This window comes from Saimiri boliviensis, chromosome 6, assembly GCF_048565385.1.
Source record: "Saimiri boliviensis isolate mSaiBol1 chromosome 6, mSaiBol1.pri, whole genome shotgun sequence".
NCBI classification, from domain to species: domain Eukaryota; kingdom Metazoa; phylum Chordata; class Mammalia; order Primates; family Cebidae; genus Saimiri; species Saimiri boliviensis.
The window spans coordinates 14893394-14909439 of NC_133454.1; the positions used below are offsets into that span (position 1 = coordinate 14893394).

The 16046-nt window shown below is 43.7% G+C and overlaps 2 protein-coding genes across 8 annotated transcripts in view; one reads left to right on the top strand and one right to left on the bottom strand.

Moving 5' to 3' along the window:
- Positions 1-9370, bottom strand: part of LOC120363240 (heterogeneous nuclear ribonucleoprotein A1) — a 40456-nt gene extending 31086 nt beyond the window's left edge. Inside the window, exon 1 of one of the 2 annotated variants that reach the window (XM_074400379.1) lies at positions 9293-9370. Coding sequence is in view for 1 of the 2 variants with exons in the window: in XM_074400380.1 (XP_074256481.1) it covers positions 8900-9331 (432 nt within the window). In the remaining variant the exon portion in view is untranslated. Of the gene's footprint in view, positions 1-8899 lie in introns of both variants that reach the window. The other variant, XM_074400380.1, reaches the window with a different exon arrangement.
- The window catches only part of ME3 (malic enzyme 3), a 217552-nt gene continuing 209895 nt past the window's right edge, over positions 8390-16046 (top strand). For 4 of the 6 annotated variants that reach the window (XM_010345646.3, XM_074400369.1, XM_074400370.1 and 1 more), the window contains exons 1-2: positions 9078-9125; positions 9315-9512. In XM_010345646.3, coding sequence (XP_010343948.2) covers positions 9330-9512 — 183 coding nt within the window. In that variant the 5' untranslated portion in view covers positions 9078-9125; positions 9315-9329. Of the gene's footprint in view, positions 8598-8629; positions 8922-9077; positions 9126-9314; positions 9513-16046 lie in introns of those variants that run through there. The other 2 variants (XM_010345647.3, XM_003935071.2) reach the window with 2 other exon arrangements.

A 16046-nucleotide genomic window follows, 5' to 3' on the forward strand; every position in this document is an offset into this window, starting at 1 on the left:
GACAAACATCTTAAATGTGGCAGGGTAGTCAGGGATAGCTAAGGAGCAATCTGGATACATCACTGATTTTCAGGGAGCCTTGGAGCTTCATGAAGAGGAACTTGAGCCTCGTTACAATTGACTGACATGTAGGTCTTCTAAACCTGGTGGGCCTACTGAAGCTTGAATGCAGAGATGGAGAGTGTCTCTCCTCCAGAAAAAAACCATTGTAAACAAAAAATGTTTACAGGATAGGCTATCATTAGAAGCAGGCCCTGGAGAAAGCAGAAGTTCACAGTATGGCATGAGGTTGTTCGGGAATCCACTTTGGTCTGATCTTTGCCCAGGAACATTTGTGTGCTCCGAAAAGAAAAGAGATATAATAACTGAATCTGTAGAGGCCCATGCCATTCTACTGGGGACCTTCCCTCTTCTGAGAGTTTGGTTAATCTAAAGGGACCATGTTACAAGGAGTTCTTGACTTTTCTCTCTACCTTACCCTGCAACAGCAGGAGAGAAAACTGAAGAACCACAGAAATGCAGAGAGAGCCATTATAGAAACAGCATAGTTTCAAGCAGGACTGGCTGGGAAGCAGCTATCCAGAGGGTTTCAGAAGTTATGGTGGCCAGGGCCACCAGTGGGAATCTGAGCTGAGTTCCAGCAGTGCTGGGGGCTGAAAGAGGTGGCCACAGTCCCAGTGAACAGAAGGGGAGCAGAGGAGCCACACCTGTAGCTCAGATTATATAGAAAGCTTCTCTGCTGGTGGACTCCTAATATGCACAAAATTGGGGTGAGCTGAGGTCCTGGTATTTGATAGGTGGTAAAGGTACAACTAGTAAAGGCCAGTAATCCAAGTAAACCTACCTGCAATGTGAGATGAGTGGGACTCAGGGGACCTTCATCTCACTTCCATTTTAATAGAACCTGACAATTTATCTAAACCTGTGTGTGTGTGTGTGTGTGTGTGTGTGTGTGTGTGTGTTTGTGTGTGTCCAAACCACAGGCACTGTGATAATTTAAATACAATGAAACTCAGTGAACATTCAGCCTCTACCTCTGGGCATTAACCTGCCTTAAAGACATTTCAAGACATTAAGCCTTTGAAGGCTGGGCCTTTGAAAATTCACTTAAGTGCGTTTTAATCAATGTTTATTCAGCAATTGTTACATCCATAATTGTTTTGTGGGAATACAGAGGAAGTATTGCAATAGTAATACTTAATATTTACTAAAGATCTACTATGTCCTTGGCATTTAGTTCTTAGAATCACCTTATAAGCTAAATACTATTATTATATTCATTTTATAGATACGAAAACTGAGCTTCAGAGGAATCAAGTAAATCCCCCAGGATCACATGGCTAGTGAGTGGCAGAGTTGGGATCTAGACCCAGATATATTTGACTTTAAAGAGAAAGCTCTTAGCTACTATACAAAGAACATAAAATTATTTATTTATTTATTTATTTATTTATTCATTTGTTTGTTTTGAAACAGGGTTTCACTCTGTCACCCAGGCTGGAGTGCAGTGGTATGATCTTGGGTCCCTGCAACCTTTGTCTCCCTGGCTCCAGTGATCCTCCTACCTCAGCCTCCTAAATAGCTGGGACTACAGATGTATTTTCTCTAGAGATGGGGTTTTGCCCAGGCTGGTCTCAAACTCCTGAACTCAAGGATCTGCCTGCCTTGGCCTCCCAAACTGCTGGGATTACAGGTGTGAGCCACAGTGCCTGGCCAGAACATGCAATTTATATTGGCAAAAATCTGAGTCGACAACCTTAAATAGCAACCTTGGATTATAGCCTTGCGCAAATCAAAGTGTCAAATAACAAGCTTCTGGAGCTCAAATAGCAAAATCTGCTTTGCCAGCAATATTAAGCCCGTAAAAATTACAAATAAATCGGTAAATAAAGTGTGTAGCTAATTACAAAGCCTGGAAAGCAAAAAGATACCTCTTCACTCCATATCATTTGTATGCTGCTTCATCAGTCTCCACTTTCTACCCTTTGTGAGTCAGTGTTTTAGATTTAATACTAAACCCAAAATTCAAGCTAAGGAGAACTAAATCCACCTGCTCTTAGAAGCACAAATATTCCTGAAAACAGGGTGCCTGTGGTGAACAATTGGTATGACCTGGAGAGAAAAACATTAGCTTTGTGGTCAGAATCTTCATTTGGTTTCACAGCTGAGTGAATGCCTGCTCTGTGGGCTGCCTGATGACACAGATAACATCCATTACAATAACAAACTACATAAGCTGAAGCTCAAAATCTGTGAATACACAAAGAAAACAAATTACATCTCTTTGGGGGAATCCTCAGTGAATCAGTCCAAGGGATTGGAGGCTAAACACAGACTGGGAGGGGGAGTCAAATGGCTAAATCTGTGAGAAAGGAAGACAAAAACCAATTGAGGTGATAAAGAGCTGAAGAGAACCCAAAGGTGCTGGGAACAGTGAGTCTTCATCTCACCAATAGAAAACATAGTTTTAAAACACTTAAAAATAACTTAAACTCTAATAAGAACACCAGAATACCTTCAGATCATTGATGATTTTTGTCCCACAAAGAAAGAAATGACTGTCAACAAGAAAACTATTAATATTTTTGTTTCCCATTATGGAATTGTGTCACAACTGTTGCAAAGTTAATTAGGAAACTTGAGGTTATGCTCATTACAGCTTAACAAGCCTGGAGCCCCTGAAGGAGCTAGTGAAGTTGGTGGCAGGGGTCAGCTGGTCCAGGGGATGCTGAATGGGCCAGATGGGCAAATCACACCATGGATAAAGAGCTCTCCCCCTATCCTGCTGAGCCATTGCCCTGACCTCCAAACAAACACTAAGGGCACAAATTTGTTCCCCTTTATCAGCTGCTTAGCTCAGCAGCTGCTGCCATGGCTTTCTGTTTCCGCATCTTGCCTTTTTCTAACAGTTGCCTTTTTGTCTAACTTTTGTGTGAGGCAGGAGGTGGCCAAGGAACCCATGGAATAATGAAGAAATGGTGCGGTGGCCATCAGAGGACTGAGTTCTTGAATAGAGTGTTTCAAGAGGGGCAGAAAATAGATTTTTTTTAAACAACCTCTGGGCAATCTGGAGGCCTGGAAAATACACAAAAAGTACTACAAAAAGTAGTTCCCTCCCTAGTTACTATGATTGAGGATAATATTTTCTTCTACGAACTGCTACTATGGGGTAGAAGTGGGGCATGTCTAAAATGGATTATAAATTGTTCGTGACTAAAGCAGCCATGAAAATAAGAGCTGGCGTGGATGCCAGGCTAGAAACATAAATGGGCCTTAAGAATTCACTTCAGACTAAATGAGAATCAGGCAGGGGGTCTGAGGAGTAATGCACTCTATTGTATCTTTCTCTCTGGAAGCAATTATGTGTGGTGCAACCACTACTTGAACAGAAGGCTGAACTAGTTTATAAACAAACATTTCAAGGTAATTTTGTTATAACACTATGCAGGGATAACTGAACCCCGGCGACCACCTCTATTAGGAATGTGGATATTTAAAAGATACTCTTTTCTTGTTAAAATTGGGTATTAAAAATGATGACAATGCAACAGAATAGAGAAATAGAATGAATGCAACAGAAAAATAAGAAACATATTTTCTGCTACCCAACAAAATTGCCCTTTTATTTCCTCTTTTGATATTTTTAGAATGTCAGAGAACTATCTATTCCTACTTAATAGAAAAACAGAAGTCAAGAAGCCAAAGTAGAGGACAGGGGAAACATGGTAGGGAGGTGGGGAGAGGGTCAAGAAGAGAAGGAGAATTAGTTACCCTGGAAACAACTCCAAAGGAAGGAGCCAGAGGGTCAGGATATAGAAGCTTCGTGGCCCCACTGTCTTCTCCATGCCCTTTTCTATCTCAAGTCCCTTCTCTGCCACAGTCCTCCCATATTTAGGGAATCAGGCTCAATCCAGTAGGCACTGATTGCGCACACCCTGTCCTGGGTGTTGGGTAGGATGCAAGGCTGAAGAATGGTAATGAGGATGACGACTGGAAATCAGAGAACCACTGTTCATTTGGTGCTGGTCGTGCAGCAGGCCTGGCGGAGCACTTTACAAACACGAGCCCTTAGTGTCCTGGGATCACCATGCCATCTGAACCTGGGTTTAAATCCCAGCCCACTTCAGGTGAGTTATTTAACTTTTCTGGGTTTTATTTGTAAAATGAGGATAATAATGGTATCAATCTATAACAGATGGTTCCAGTTGAGGAGACAGAACCACACAAAGTATATCTCAACAAGAGGAAGTTAATATAAAGAACTGGTTTCCCAGGTGCTGGAAGGCTGGATGAGAAGAAAAGGAGTGCTAAGGCAATCACAGGTGGTAACTGGAGGACGCAGGTTCTATCTCCACGGCAGGAGGAACAAAGCGAAATGGTTGGACCATCAGGAGCTGGACTTGTGATGGAAAAGACCTACTGCTAAGTCTGCGGGGGCCTTGGAAGCTGATTCTAGGCTGTGAAAGGGTGCTGGAGGCTGGGCCCAATGGCTGGTGCAGGGTAAATGGCTGTTGCTGGAGGGAATGCTGCAAGGAACCAACAGCAAGCAAAGAAAGGAGAAAATCTTCCCACTCTAGCCCTCCATCTCCTTCTAGTGGCCCCTGTTGGCAGAAATGAACAGGAACTCTGCTGCCAAAGAACTGATTTGCAGGGCCCAAGCTCCAGCCATAAGCCAGAACAGAGAAAGGTCGACTGGGAGCTGGGCAAAATGGTATAATATCTCATGAGGCTAAATGACTTAATGTTTATAAAGTGCTTAGAAGAGTGACTGGCATGTAGGTGATAAGTGCATTTAAAATAAATAAATTCAGCAAAAAACAACATGAGAAGTGATGTTAGGATCCCAGTTTTATCCATGAGAATGGTGAGGCTTAAAGACGTCACATAAAATGCTCAAAGTCACCCACTGGTGGAGTCCAGACTATCTGGATCTAAAGGTGTTCACCTTTATAAGCCTCTTTGCACAATAGGAGAGATTTTCAAAAGTACAATAAAAGTGAACAGGAGAGACAGAAATAGCAGAGTTCGGAGGCATCAGGAGGGAGTGTAAGCTGCTGGTTGGGACTCTGGAAAGACTCATTGGAGGAGACAGTGTTTGAGTGGAATTGTAAAGGACAGATAGGACTTCAACTGGCAGATGCTGGAAGCAGAGCAAACTACTGAGCAAAGGCCCAGAGTTCAGGGCACATCAGCAGAGTGATGAATACGTAGATTAGAAAAAAATGAATGATCCTTGTAATTCTCCTTTGCTGGAAAAAAAAGTAGTTGGTGTTTACAAATGTTACTAGCAGCAATAGGAATTTAAAGAGTTCTTTGGGGGCAATCGTAAACATTAAATGTTGTGTAGAATATTATGAATAAGTGTGTGAAGCAATAGGATTAACTGAAAGATAATGAATTTTTAAAATCACTTCCTTTTTAAAATCCGTGTGTAAGGTCATTAATATCAGCTTTCAGAAGATAAGAGTTCTCGTTTTAAGACAGCTGAGTTAAAAATCTAACTTGAAGCCACTTTGTGCCCTTTTAACAATGTACCAAATTTAATTTCTATTAATTCTACTCTTTGGAAGGTTATGTACAAATTTGAACCATAATTATATTTAATTCAACAAGCTGAGTTAATTCTCAGTAACAGACACTGTCCCAGGTACTGGAGATGCAAAGAATTATAAATCGTGGTTCCCGTCCTCAAGGAATTCATAATCTAGCAGGGAAACAGGTAGCTATTTAAATCTCTGTAATCACAATAGAAAAGCAAACATATTAACTATACCTGGAATATGGAACCATTGGCTGGAGGGGAGGGAATGAGATTCCTTCTCTGCCATCCCAAGAAGCATCATTACAATGATGGCAGAAGTCAGTAAATGGGATACGAAGGGAGAGGGGCCAAGACAAATTATGGAGACCCATTAGTTCTATGTAGTGCTGGACCAGATCACCAGATCACAAGCCAACTTCCTGGCTGGCTAAGGAAGTCAGAGTTATATGGAGTTGGAAGAAGTTCTGGAATGTTTCCATGGTTCTGAACCTGGTCTCTGAAATCTTATATTCAGCTCTGAAAGTAAGGAAGTTGCCATGAAAGCAGAGATGGAAACCACGCGTGCCAACAATAACAGCTAACCGTTTCTGAGCACCCACTATGGGCTAAGCACTTCAACAGAAAATGACTATGATATTTAGACTTCTAGTTAGTGGTCCCTAGGAACCATTCTCCACTTCTTTCTTTCAGTAATAGACTCCCCACTGAGTTTTAGTAGAGCACATACATGTCTTTTCCACTATAAACAATATTTTCCAGCCCTCCCTGTAGCTTCATGTCAAAGTGTGGCTTCGTTTTTACCAATGGAATATGAGTAGAAGTAATATATATAACTTTCATGTCACTTCTGTAAAATAGATTTGCTTTGGCTGGGCATGGTGGTTCACGCCTGTAATCCCAGCACTTTGGGAAGCTGAGACAGGAGGACTGCTTGAGCCCAGGAGTTCAAGACCAGCCTAAACAACACAGTGAGACTCTGTCTCAATTAAAAAAAATAGATTTGCTTTCCCTCTGTTTCCTTGTCCCCGCTTTCCACGGCTGGGATGCTAACATGGTATTAGTGCTGTGTAGAGATGGCAACACCTAGAAAAGAGCTCAGCTGCAAAAGAGAAAACCTGGGACCCTGGACGGCATAGAACTGAGAAGCCACCTCCTCTGGCTACTGCCTTCTGTCACTGCTCCTGGTGGACCTGCCTTTAACACCTTTCTTTTCCTGTCACCAAACACACACACACACACACACACACACACACCCCGTACACAAAAAATAACATTGTAGAATTATGCCTGGGTTAAGAGAATGTAGGCCACAGGTTAGGACATGTGAGAGACTTTTATGTGTAAACTGTACAAGCTTTAGTGAATTGATGCTATAAAAATTATATTTGCTTGTTTGGAAACCTTTACTGTTTACATCCTGGTTTCAAATGACTGCAGTTACCTATTAAATATCCTCCAGGGGAGGGAAAGGTCATTGTATTGAGCAAAGGCAAACTGGTTCAACAAACAGTTTTCAATTATTTGTGTGCGCTAGGTACCAAAGATGGAAACACACATGATCTCTGCCCCCAAAAGATGTTATTTGACTGGTGGGAAGAGGCGCCAATATAAAAACAGTGTTGAAATGATTTAGTTAATACTATTGGTTGCACACAATCACACATCTGACACAAACTGGTTTAAGGTGGAAAAAAAAGATAATTTATAAGTTTATGTAAATATGTGGTCCAAGAGTAAACCTGACTTTAGAGATGTAAACCCTACTGGATGAGAATCTCTACTGATGGGGCCTGGAAATCTGTATTTTTGCCCCATCCTTATTCCCTACCAGGTAATTGTAGTTCTGTTTTGGAAAGGACTATTTTTATGGAGATCATTGAAGTTGAAAAACAGATATTACACAGGGAGGGGAGAGACTGCAGGAGGAAACAATTATTCCTGAAGAGATGAGGGAATCCTGAACTCAGGCAGGAGCAGCCCTTAGCACATAATGCACCATGATCTCTGCTTGGTACTTAAAACAGGGCTAATGCTGGGGACAGGGAGCTCTGAAGGGGCGTCAGCGGAGGGTCGTGCCACCTGTCTGGCAGTAAGTCTAAGGATTCACGATCCTTATGAAAGTGGCTGTCACTTCCTTCAGTTCACCTAACAATTTATTGTGCAACTACCGTACCAGGCAGTGAGGTCACACAGGTTCACAGGCAAAGAGCCTCTCCTCATGAAGCTTCCATTCTAGACAGGAAATAGTAAACAATCAGAAAAGCAAGCTCACGACTGACTGTGGTAAGGTGTCTAAAGAGAAAATAACCTCTTCACTCGATAGTCCCTCGTGCAGGCTGACATTGCATGGAATAGAAGAAAGGCCTTTCAGCTGACATCTTAGTGGAGACACGAGAGATGGGAATGAAGCAGTGGTTGGAAGGCTGCAGTATGGGACTTCCAGGCAGCGGCCATAGCCAGTACAAAAGGCCTGCACTGGGCGGGAAGCGACTGGGGTGTAGACCCAGGGAGGAGCAAGTATGGCCAGAGCTCAGTGAGAAAAGGAGAGTAGAGCAGGATAAGCGTGAAGAAGCTGGCAGGAACCAGCCTATGGGAGACGCTGCCGGCCCTGAAAGTTTGGATTTTATACCACACACAGCAAAGTGCTGGCTTTAAAAGGAATCTCCTGACTACTGTGTGGAGACAGAATAAAATTAAGTTTGGTGCTAGACAGACCCCAAGATCCCTGTCTGGGCCCAATAACCTACGGGAAGCTCCACGGGGTCCCTGGGAGTCCTCTTAGTAACCGTGGCCCCTATATCAAGATGCCCAGCAGACGAAACGTTCTGTGTCTGCATACAAGCGGCTCTTGAACTGGAAATGCGGCTAGTGTGACCGCAGACTGGATGTTACATTCTGTTCTATTTAGACGAATTTATTTACATTTATATACCCACAAGTGGCGAATAGCTATTGTTCTGGGTAGCCCAAGGCAGCACTGATCACCGAATGCCTGAGGATTTCTACTCCAGATCCTGAAGGCGCGCCCTTCCCCGAACGTTGCGAGAGTGCGAGGGTAAGCGACCCCTAAACGCAGACCCCCCTCTGTGCATTTAGTCTTGCCAAGATGGAGACTCTCAAGGGGGCATTCTGAGCCGCCTCTTGTCACTGGGGACAACCACGTGCACGCGGTGCTGAGGCGCCCCACGCGCGTCCTCAGGGGAAGCCAGGCACTGAGAACAAAGGTTTCGGGACCGCTCTTTCAGGACCGCACCAGCCCCGCGAGCTCGCGGCCGCCGGCGCGGTGCAGCCATTGGCGGGAGAGGACTCAGACCGCAGCTCCTCGCCCCGCCGGCGCCGCAGCTGAACCGCGTTTACCTCAGCTTCCCGGGCAGCGCAGGTGGGTCGGAGATAGAGGGGAACGAGGCAAACCACCGCACGGGATTGAGGGTTCGGGGACCCCTGGCCACTCAGTCGCCTCTTTTTCACAGGGATGGGGGCGGGGGTGCCGCAGGCTGTCACCCGCACCGGATCTGCTTCCAAGGCTTGGTTTCGCTTTGCCTGGCGCTTGGCGAGGCCTGGCGCGCCGCACCGAGCCCAGCAGGTGGCCGCCGAGGAACGCGGGGGTGGAGGGGTTGGGGAGGGGCGAGGGCTGGCGTCTTTAACCCTTTGGGAGCCCCTGCCCGCTAGCGCCCCGAGGACGCGTCTCCGGCTCAGGCCCGGTGCCCCGCGGCGCGCGTGGGTCTTGGCTGGCTGGAAGGAGGCCCTGACCTTGCTTTCTCTCCCGTGCCAGGTTTGCACAAGGACCATGGGCGCCGCGCTGGGCACAGGCACGCGGCTGGCTCTCCGGCCCGGCCGGGCCTGCGGCGCCCTCCCGCGCTGGGCACCCTCCGCGTCTGCTCGAGGCTGCCACGCCAAGTCCGGCTCAGCACGCCCCGTGCCCCTGAAGAAGCGTGGATACGATGTCACCAGGAACCCTCATCTCAACAAGGTAATGGGCCCGAGGGCAGGGCGGCCCGCGCAGCGATCCCGTGGCTGCCGGAAAATTGCGCCCCGCCCCCTGGACCTGGAAAGGATCCTCCCGGGCGGCCTTCCAGCGGTTTTTCTGTTGTTGCCTTGCAGGGGCTTGTTGTGACTTGATTTGGCTTTCTTGTCCCTCCTCTCCCCTTCATGCTTGGAGGGAGACGACCAGTAATGCAGGGAGCCTAATTTCTTCTGCAGTAACACCGTAGACCGGGTTTAGATCCTCGCCGTCAGTCTGACCTGCTATCAGCTCTCCCCTTGATGGTTACTAATTTTGTTGATCTTGTGCAGTTCATTTTACCTACGTGAGTCCAGGTTTCCTTATCTGTAAAAGAGATATAATTGTCTTGGAAATGTCGTGAGATCTAAAGAGAAAATGGGGGTAGAGGTCTTAGCACAGGAGCTGGTACCCAGTGGGAGAAAAAAGTAAGGTTATGGTTATTGTTCTGGGAAAAAGATTAATTTGCGAGCAGGGATGGGAAAGTCTAGACTTAGAGAAATTTTCGAGCTTGCAGGAGCATTAGAGATCCTAGTTTAAACCTACCCTTTTACAAAAAACAAGACAAGGGAAAATTGCCCAAGGTCACCAGCTAGTTAGTTCTGGCTCTGCTACTGGAATCCAGATCTCCAGTGCTTTGGTCACATTTATCCCACTGCTAGCCCTTTTGTATTAAAAGCACACACATTTGTTTCTGGGAATTGAGTATAGTATCTTTGGTTCAGAGGATTGGGTGAGAGAAATAGAAGCAAGGGACTGAGACTTAAGTCCTGTCTCCCCCTACCTTCTCAAATTTGAGGTTCAACTTTCTCCAGCCTAAAATAGGCATTATGATAGACCTGTCATTTCTACCTCATTTGGTTATTGTGACAATCAAATGAATCACTGAACTTGAAATCATATTTTAAACTTATAAAGTGCTGAATAAATAACAACTACTGCAAAATAATTTTTTTTTTATAATTGCCCTGACTCTGGATTGTGAAATTCAGGTGAGGCAATCTGTGTGGAAAAGATGTTTATGAGAAGTAGAAACCACTATATAATACGAAGTATTGTGATTGTTTCCTGTAGAATTAATAGAAGCAGCTAAGGAAAAAAAAAAATCAATCTCTATCACATTGGACTCTTGTTCTTTCCAAAAGAAACCTTAAATTGTTTGGACACTACCACTTTTCAAAGTGTTCAAGGTGTTTCTTATCACCTTGAATTACTTTGCTAGTAAGCATTAAAAAATACAAACTGGCTTAAGCACACAAAAGTCTCCTTTAACTAAAGAATCTAGAGGAAGGGCTACAGGCAGGGATTGAATCAGAAGCCCAGATGGCCTTGCTCAAGATGCAGATTCGCCCAGGCTGTCTACTCTATACTCCTCTGCAAGGTCAGCTTCATCCTCAAGCTCCATTCAGTAAGTCTCTCACCTCGTTATTGCCACAGTCCTCCATTTCCTATTCTCACACCGCATCATCCAGGAATAGAAAGATACTCTTTTCTGGTAGCTACTGTGGAAGAGAAAAGACCCTTTCTCTGAAGCCTCAAAAAACAAATCCTTCTTCCTTAATGACTCTGGTTAGAGTTTCTCTTCCCATTCCCAAACCAAAACCAATCACCAGTAACTAATGCCAGTCAGAGCCCACCCCTGGAGTTAAAAATAGTTTAAGGTAGGGCCACTCAACTACCAGGCTTGGAATAAAAGAATATAGACCCTCACATTAAATATGGATACTGTCCTCAGAGGGAGGAGGAATGGATGTGGAAAGCAAAATAATAAATTCCCACTACAGGCTCCAATCGTTGTGACAATAATTGCCTTAAAAGTACTGCCATATTACCAACCAGCACTTACTGCCTTGTGAATAGTTAAGAAAATAAAGGAAAATCTTTAAGCATTTTTTTAAAACCTAGGTTTTGGTCCTGAAATCACTCTTGCCCCTTTCGTTTGCCTCAGATGTAAATTTTTTCTCTCAAGTACTATAAATAAGGTGTTGATATGGTTTGGCTGTGTCCCCATCCAAATCTCATCTTGAATTGTAATCCCGATAATCCCCACCTGTCGTGGAAGGGAACCTGTGGGACGTAATTGAATCATGGGGCCAGTTTCCCCCATGCTGTTCTCATGATAATGAGTGAGTTCTTACAAGATCTGATGGTTTTATAAGCACCTGGCGCATTTGCTCTGCTGGCACACTCATTCTCTCTCCTGCTGCCTAATGAAGAGGTGTCTTCCACCATGATTGTAGGTTTCCTGAGGTCTCCCCAGCCATGTGGAACTGTAAGTCAATCAAACCTCTTTTCCTTAAATTACCCAGTCTTGGGATTTCTTCATAGCAGTGTGAGAATGGACTAATACAGGTGTTACCTATAAATCTAGGGACCTGATCTTTCCATGATGTTAAACAACATCTTTTATACATTCCTGAAGTCAGTTGATGCTGGTCCGAGATGAAAAAGGTGTTTAGAAAGAGGCTGACAGACTGTTGGCATCACCTATTCACTGACCCTTGGGGACAGAAGGGAAGCAACAGAGGGAGCGCTTCCTGGGAGATGCTGTGAGTGCCTTTCTCTTCCCACTGGAGTGCCACCCTCTGACTGTTCTGCTGACCTCCAGTGCTCAGAGTCTCCAGGGAAGGCCTGAGACTTGATACTTTTCATCAGCCATGTGGGAAGATAGTGCTGAGGTTAAATAGAACAATGAGGTTATTACTGAGGAAGCAAAAGGGAAGTGCAGTTTTGAAAGGGTCTTCAGTGCCATGCTTAGTGTTCAGGTCTGTGGGTGGATTTTTCTTCTACTAGAATCAGAGTTCTTCCAGGCCAGGGAATGAGTGTCATGCACCTGAGTTTGGCATGGGGTAGTGCCTGAAAGATCTAGCAAGGACATTAATATAAAAATTAACACTAAATTCTTGGAATGTGTTCGCTAGATTTGCATCCCATTTTGACAGATCAGGAGTGGCATTTAAGTTGCAGCTCCATGACAGAGGGTGGTCAGGAGGTGGAATTCTCTGAGAGAAGAGGTGCTGACCAGGGCAAGCATTGCTGTTGTGCATTCACTGGGTTCTGCTACCAGCTCTATCATGCTCTGGCTATGTGATCTGTGATGAATCTTAAAAGCTCTGCCCATGTTACACTACTGTGAGGATCGTAGGTGATAGCCCCAGTGTGGTAAATATTAGGTGATCATGAGGATGATTTCCATAATTGGGGTAGGAAAGCCCCTCAGGGATGATACAGCCTAGAATTGTTCAGACTATGAAATACAAACTATGAAACATGAAATTCACTTAGTGGATCTACCAGCAATTTTTTAAAAAAGGAATGTATTAGAATAAAATAGAAAAATAGAAAATGCCTTGAAGTTAATAAAGATGGATACTTTATCAGGTCAGCATGTAAAATGCCTATTTTTACTGTGGATTGTAGTAACAACAAGTTTTTAAAAATCATTGTTCTCATTCAACACTGTCATTTTCCAAAGAAAAGACAAGACAAGGAAGAAGAGAAGCAACTCCACAGAGATTATCGTTTGTCATAGAAGTGGACAGAGGCAGCCTGCCTGCTGTCTTTGAGTCTACTGAATAGTGATGGCAATTCGCAACTGTGCGGGCTGATTTAGGCATATTCCTGGTAGTGACAGAACTTGATACTAGATGATTCCAAGCTCCCTCCACGAGTCTAGATTTTCTAAGTGATGCAAATTAACCACAGATGAGCTTCTATTTCCTTTTTTAAACTAATATTCTGCCTTTCTTCTAAAATTTATGAAATGACCTCTTCTGTTGTCCATGTGGATTGTGGCAACAGAGTTTGGTTATATGACCCATCTTTTACTCACATTAAATAGGCAACTATCAGCCCCACTTCACAGAGGTGCCTTTATAGGAAGATGTCATTCCCATTCTATAAGTGTAGCAACATGTTGATGAGCCATCAACATATTTCTAGCCTCCATTTACCTATAGTGTCTTTTAGGAAGAGCTGTCCTATTCCCCATTTGCCATACTAGATCTGAGTCCCCTTCCATTTGTCTTATCACTCTTTCCTTCTGGCACCGAGCACACTATTACAATGACTGGTTGGTTTGTCTTCCACGCTAGACCATGAACACCATGAGGACAGAGACGCTGTCTTTTCACATGGCATTCTCTCTGTCTGATTTGAAATATTCAATAAACATTCGTTCTTTAAATGATTTTAATCATGGCATGGCCTCTTTTCCTCTCAACTTTATTAATCTTAATGTTACTACTTTACACTTAGCCCAATGTTCTTGCTGCCTAAATAAATGCCTACATATGGCCCGTTTTGGAGGAAATGCACCTGCTTGACTCTCATCTTCCCAGACTTCAGGGCTTTTAACTGAAGGGGTGCATTATTTCCCAAAACACACCAGTCTTGCCCTTTAATCTGTGTGCCAACAGTGATTTTTTTGCCATAAAATTCCATTGATCCTTAACCTGAACCTGCTTCTCTGCAGTTTTTTTTTTATCACTTGAGCTTGATAGTCAGGGAAAGAATTAATGAAAAACGTGCTTAGTCAAATCACTGTGATTATGGACCAGAACATTTCACATAGTGGGGCCTCAGAGACTGCAAGGCACCACAGGTGATGGCCTTCCCAGGTAGACTTGATGCATTTAGAGCAGTAAAACTGCAGAGGCTTGGTGACCAGTGCTGCAATGTTGACTGTACATCTGAGACCACATAGGTTTCAGCTGAATCTCTTCTGTATTCAATGATGATTTATTAGACTCCCACACAGGTAGGATTTGCCTTTGAATAAGTATATGATTCTGTTCTGTGCTAGCTTAGAACTTGATCTTGTCTCCTTTGGATAAGGGAAGGCTGTTATCATGGACTTGGCTCATCAATCAATCAATCAGGAGATGATGAGTGGGTTGTATGGATAATTAGAAGTTTATTGGTGATGCTGTTTTCTGCTTGGAATGCAGATTACATAATATTTCTTCTCACGACCTCTGCTTCAGGTATGATGTAGAATTGGACCTCCTGCTTGAGAGAAACAGTAGATTATTAAGTAAATATTAGCTCCATAAGCAGCAATTTATTCTAGAGTTGAGCCTGTGCAATGACTCAGGACATTGAAGCTCAAATACTAATCAGATATTTTAGAGCAAACTAGCAATGGTGGGTTGAAATTAAACTTTTCTCTGTTGGTAACTATTGATATTGGGGCTTTGTTTTTAGAATGGCTCAAAGAATATTTATTAGTTGCTGCAGATTTGGCATTGACAACAATGTGAATCCCAGAGGCTTAAACAAGACAGAAGTATATTTCTCTGTTATAAACAAGTCTGGGCAAGCAATTGTTAGTTGATATGTGGTTTGACTTTGTTTCTCTGCCATCCAGCATGCAGTTTACATTTCAAAGTCTGGGATGACAGGTTTCACCTCTGCTATCAATTCCATGCAGAAGCCATTTGGGAAGGGGAAATCCCTTTTAAGGGTACAACTTGGAAGTTAAAAATATCACTACCACTTAATTTAGTTGATCAGAAGTTGGTCATATGCTACATTTAGCTTCAAGAGAACATGGAAAATGTAATCTTTGGCTGGGCACCCATGTAATTCAATGAAAACTTATGCATTATTAAAGAAAGGGAAAATGGATATTGAAGATCCTACCACAAAATGTTGATATGAAGCTTTCATTGTTTTACTCTGTCAATTTTACCCCAGTCTTTACCTATTTTTCTGTTTCTCTATATCCCCACTACCATCAGCCTTTTTCACTCCTTTGCCATCTCATATCTAGATTATACAAGAACCTTTGACTTGATCTCCCCCAGTTTCCAGTCTTCTTCAGTCTTCTCCACTGTGTCTGTTAATCATACCTTGAGAGGCTAAGATCTTGGACCTATCCTTGACCACTCTCTTTCTTTCAGATACCTTATGGAATCCCCCAGAAAATCTTGTTGCTCTGTCTTCAGACTAAGTCTGGAATTCAGCCCCTGTTCACTATGGTTCCCCACTGATTGAAGCCACCAGCATCTCTCTGCTTAATGCCTGCAGCAGCCTCCTGGCTGGTCTCTTTTCTCTTTAGCTCCTCTCATTTGTTCTCAACACAATGGCCAGGGTGATTCTTTTAAAACTAAGTTTCAACATGTCACTCTTTGCTCAAAACCTGGCCACATCCAAGTCTTGACAATGCCTTGCACATGGACACTCTCTAACCTCATCTCTTGCTACTCTTCTCTGCCTCCCTCACAGCCGCAATCCCATTGGCCTCCTCAAACAGTCAGATGTGTTCTTACCCAGACTTTGCACTGGCTGCTCCTTCTTCCTAGAGCACACCACCCCTCCATAGCCACATAATTAACTCCCTCCCTTCTTCAAGGTTTTTCACTTTCTCAATGAGAGTTGCTTTGACCAACATACGTGAAGTCATGAACAGTCCTTTCAACTTTCTTGCTCCCCCTACACATCCTACTTTCCCTCATAGAATTGGACACTTCCTCATAGTCTACCTAATTTCTTACTTGGTAT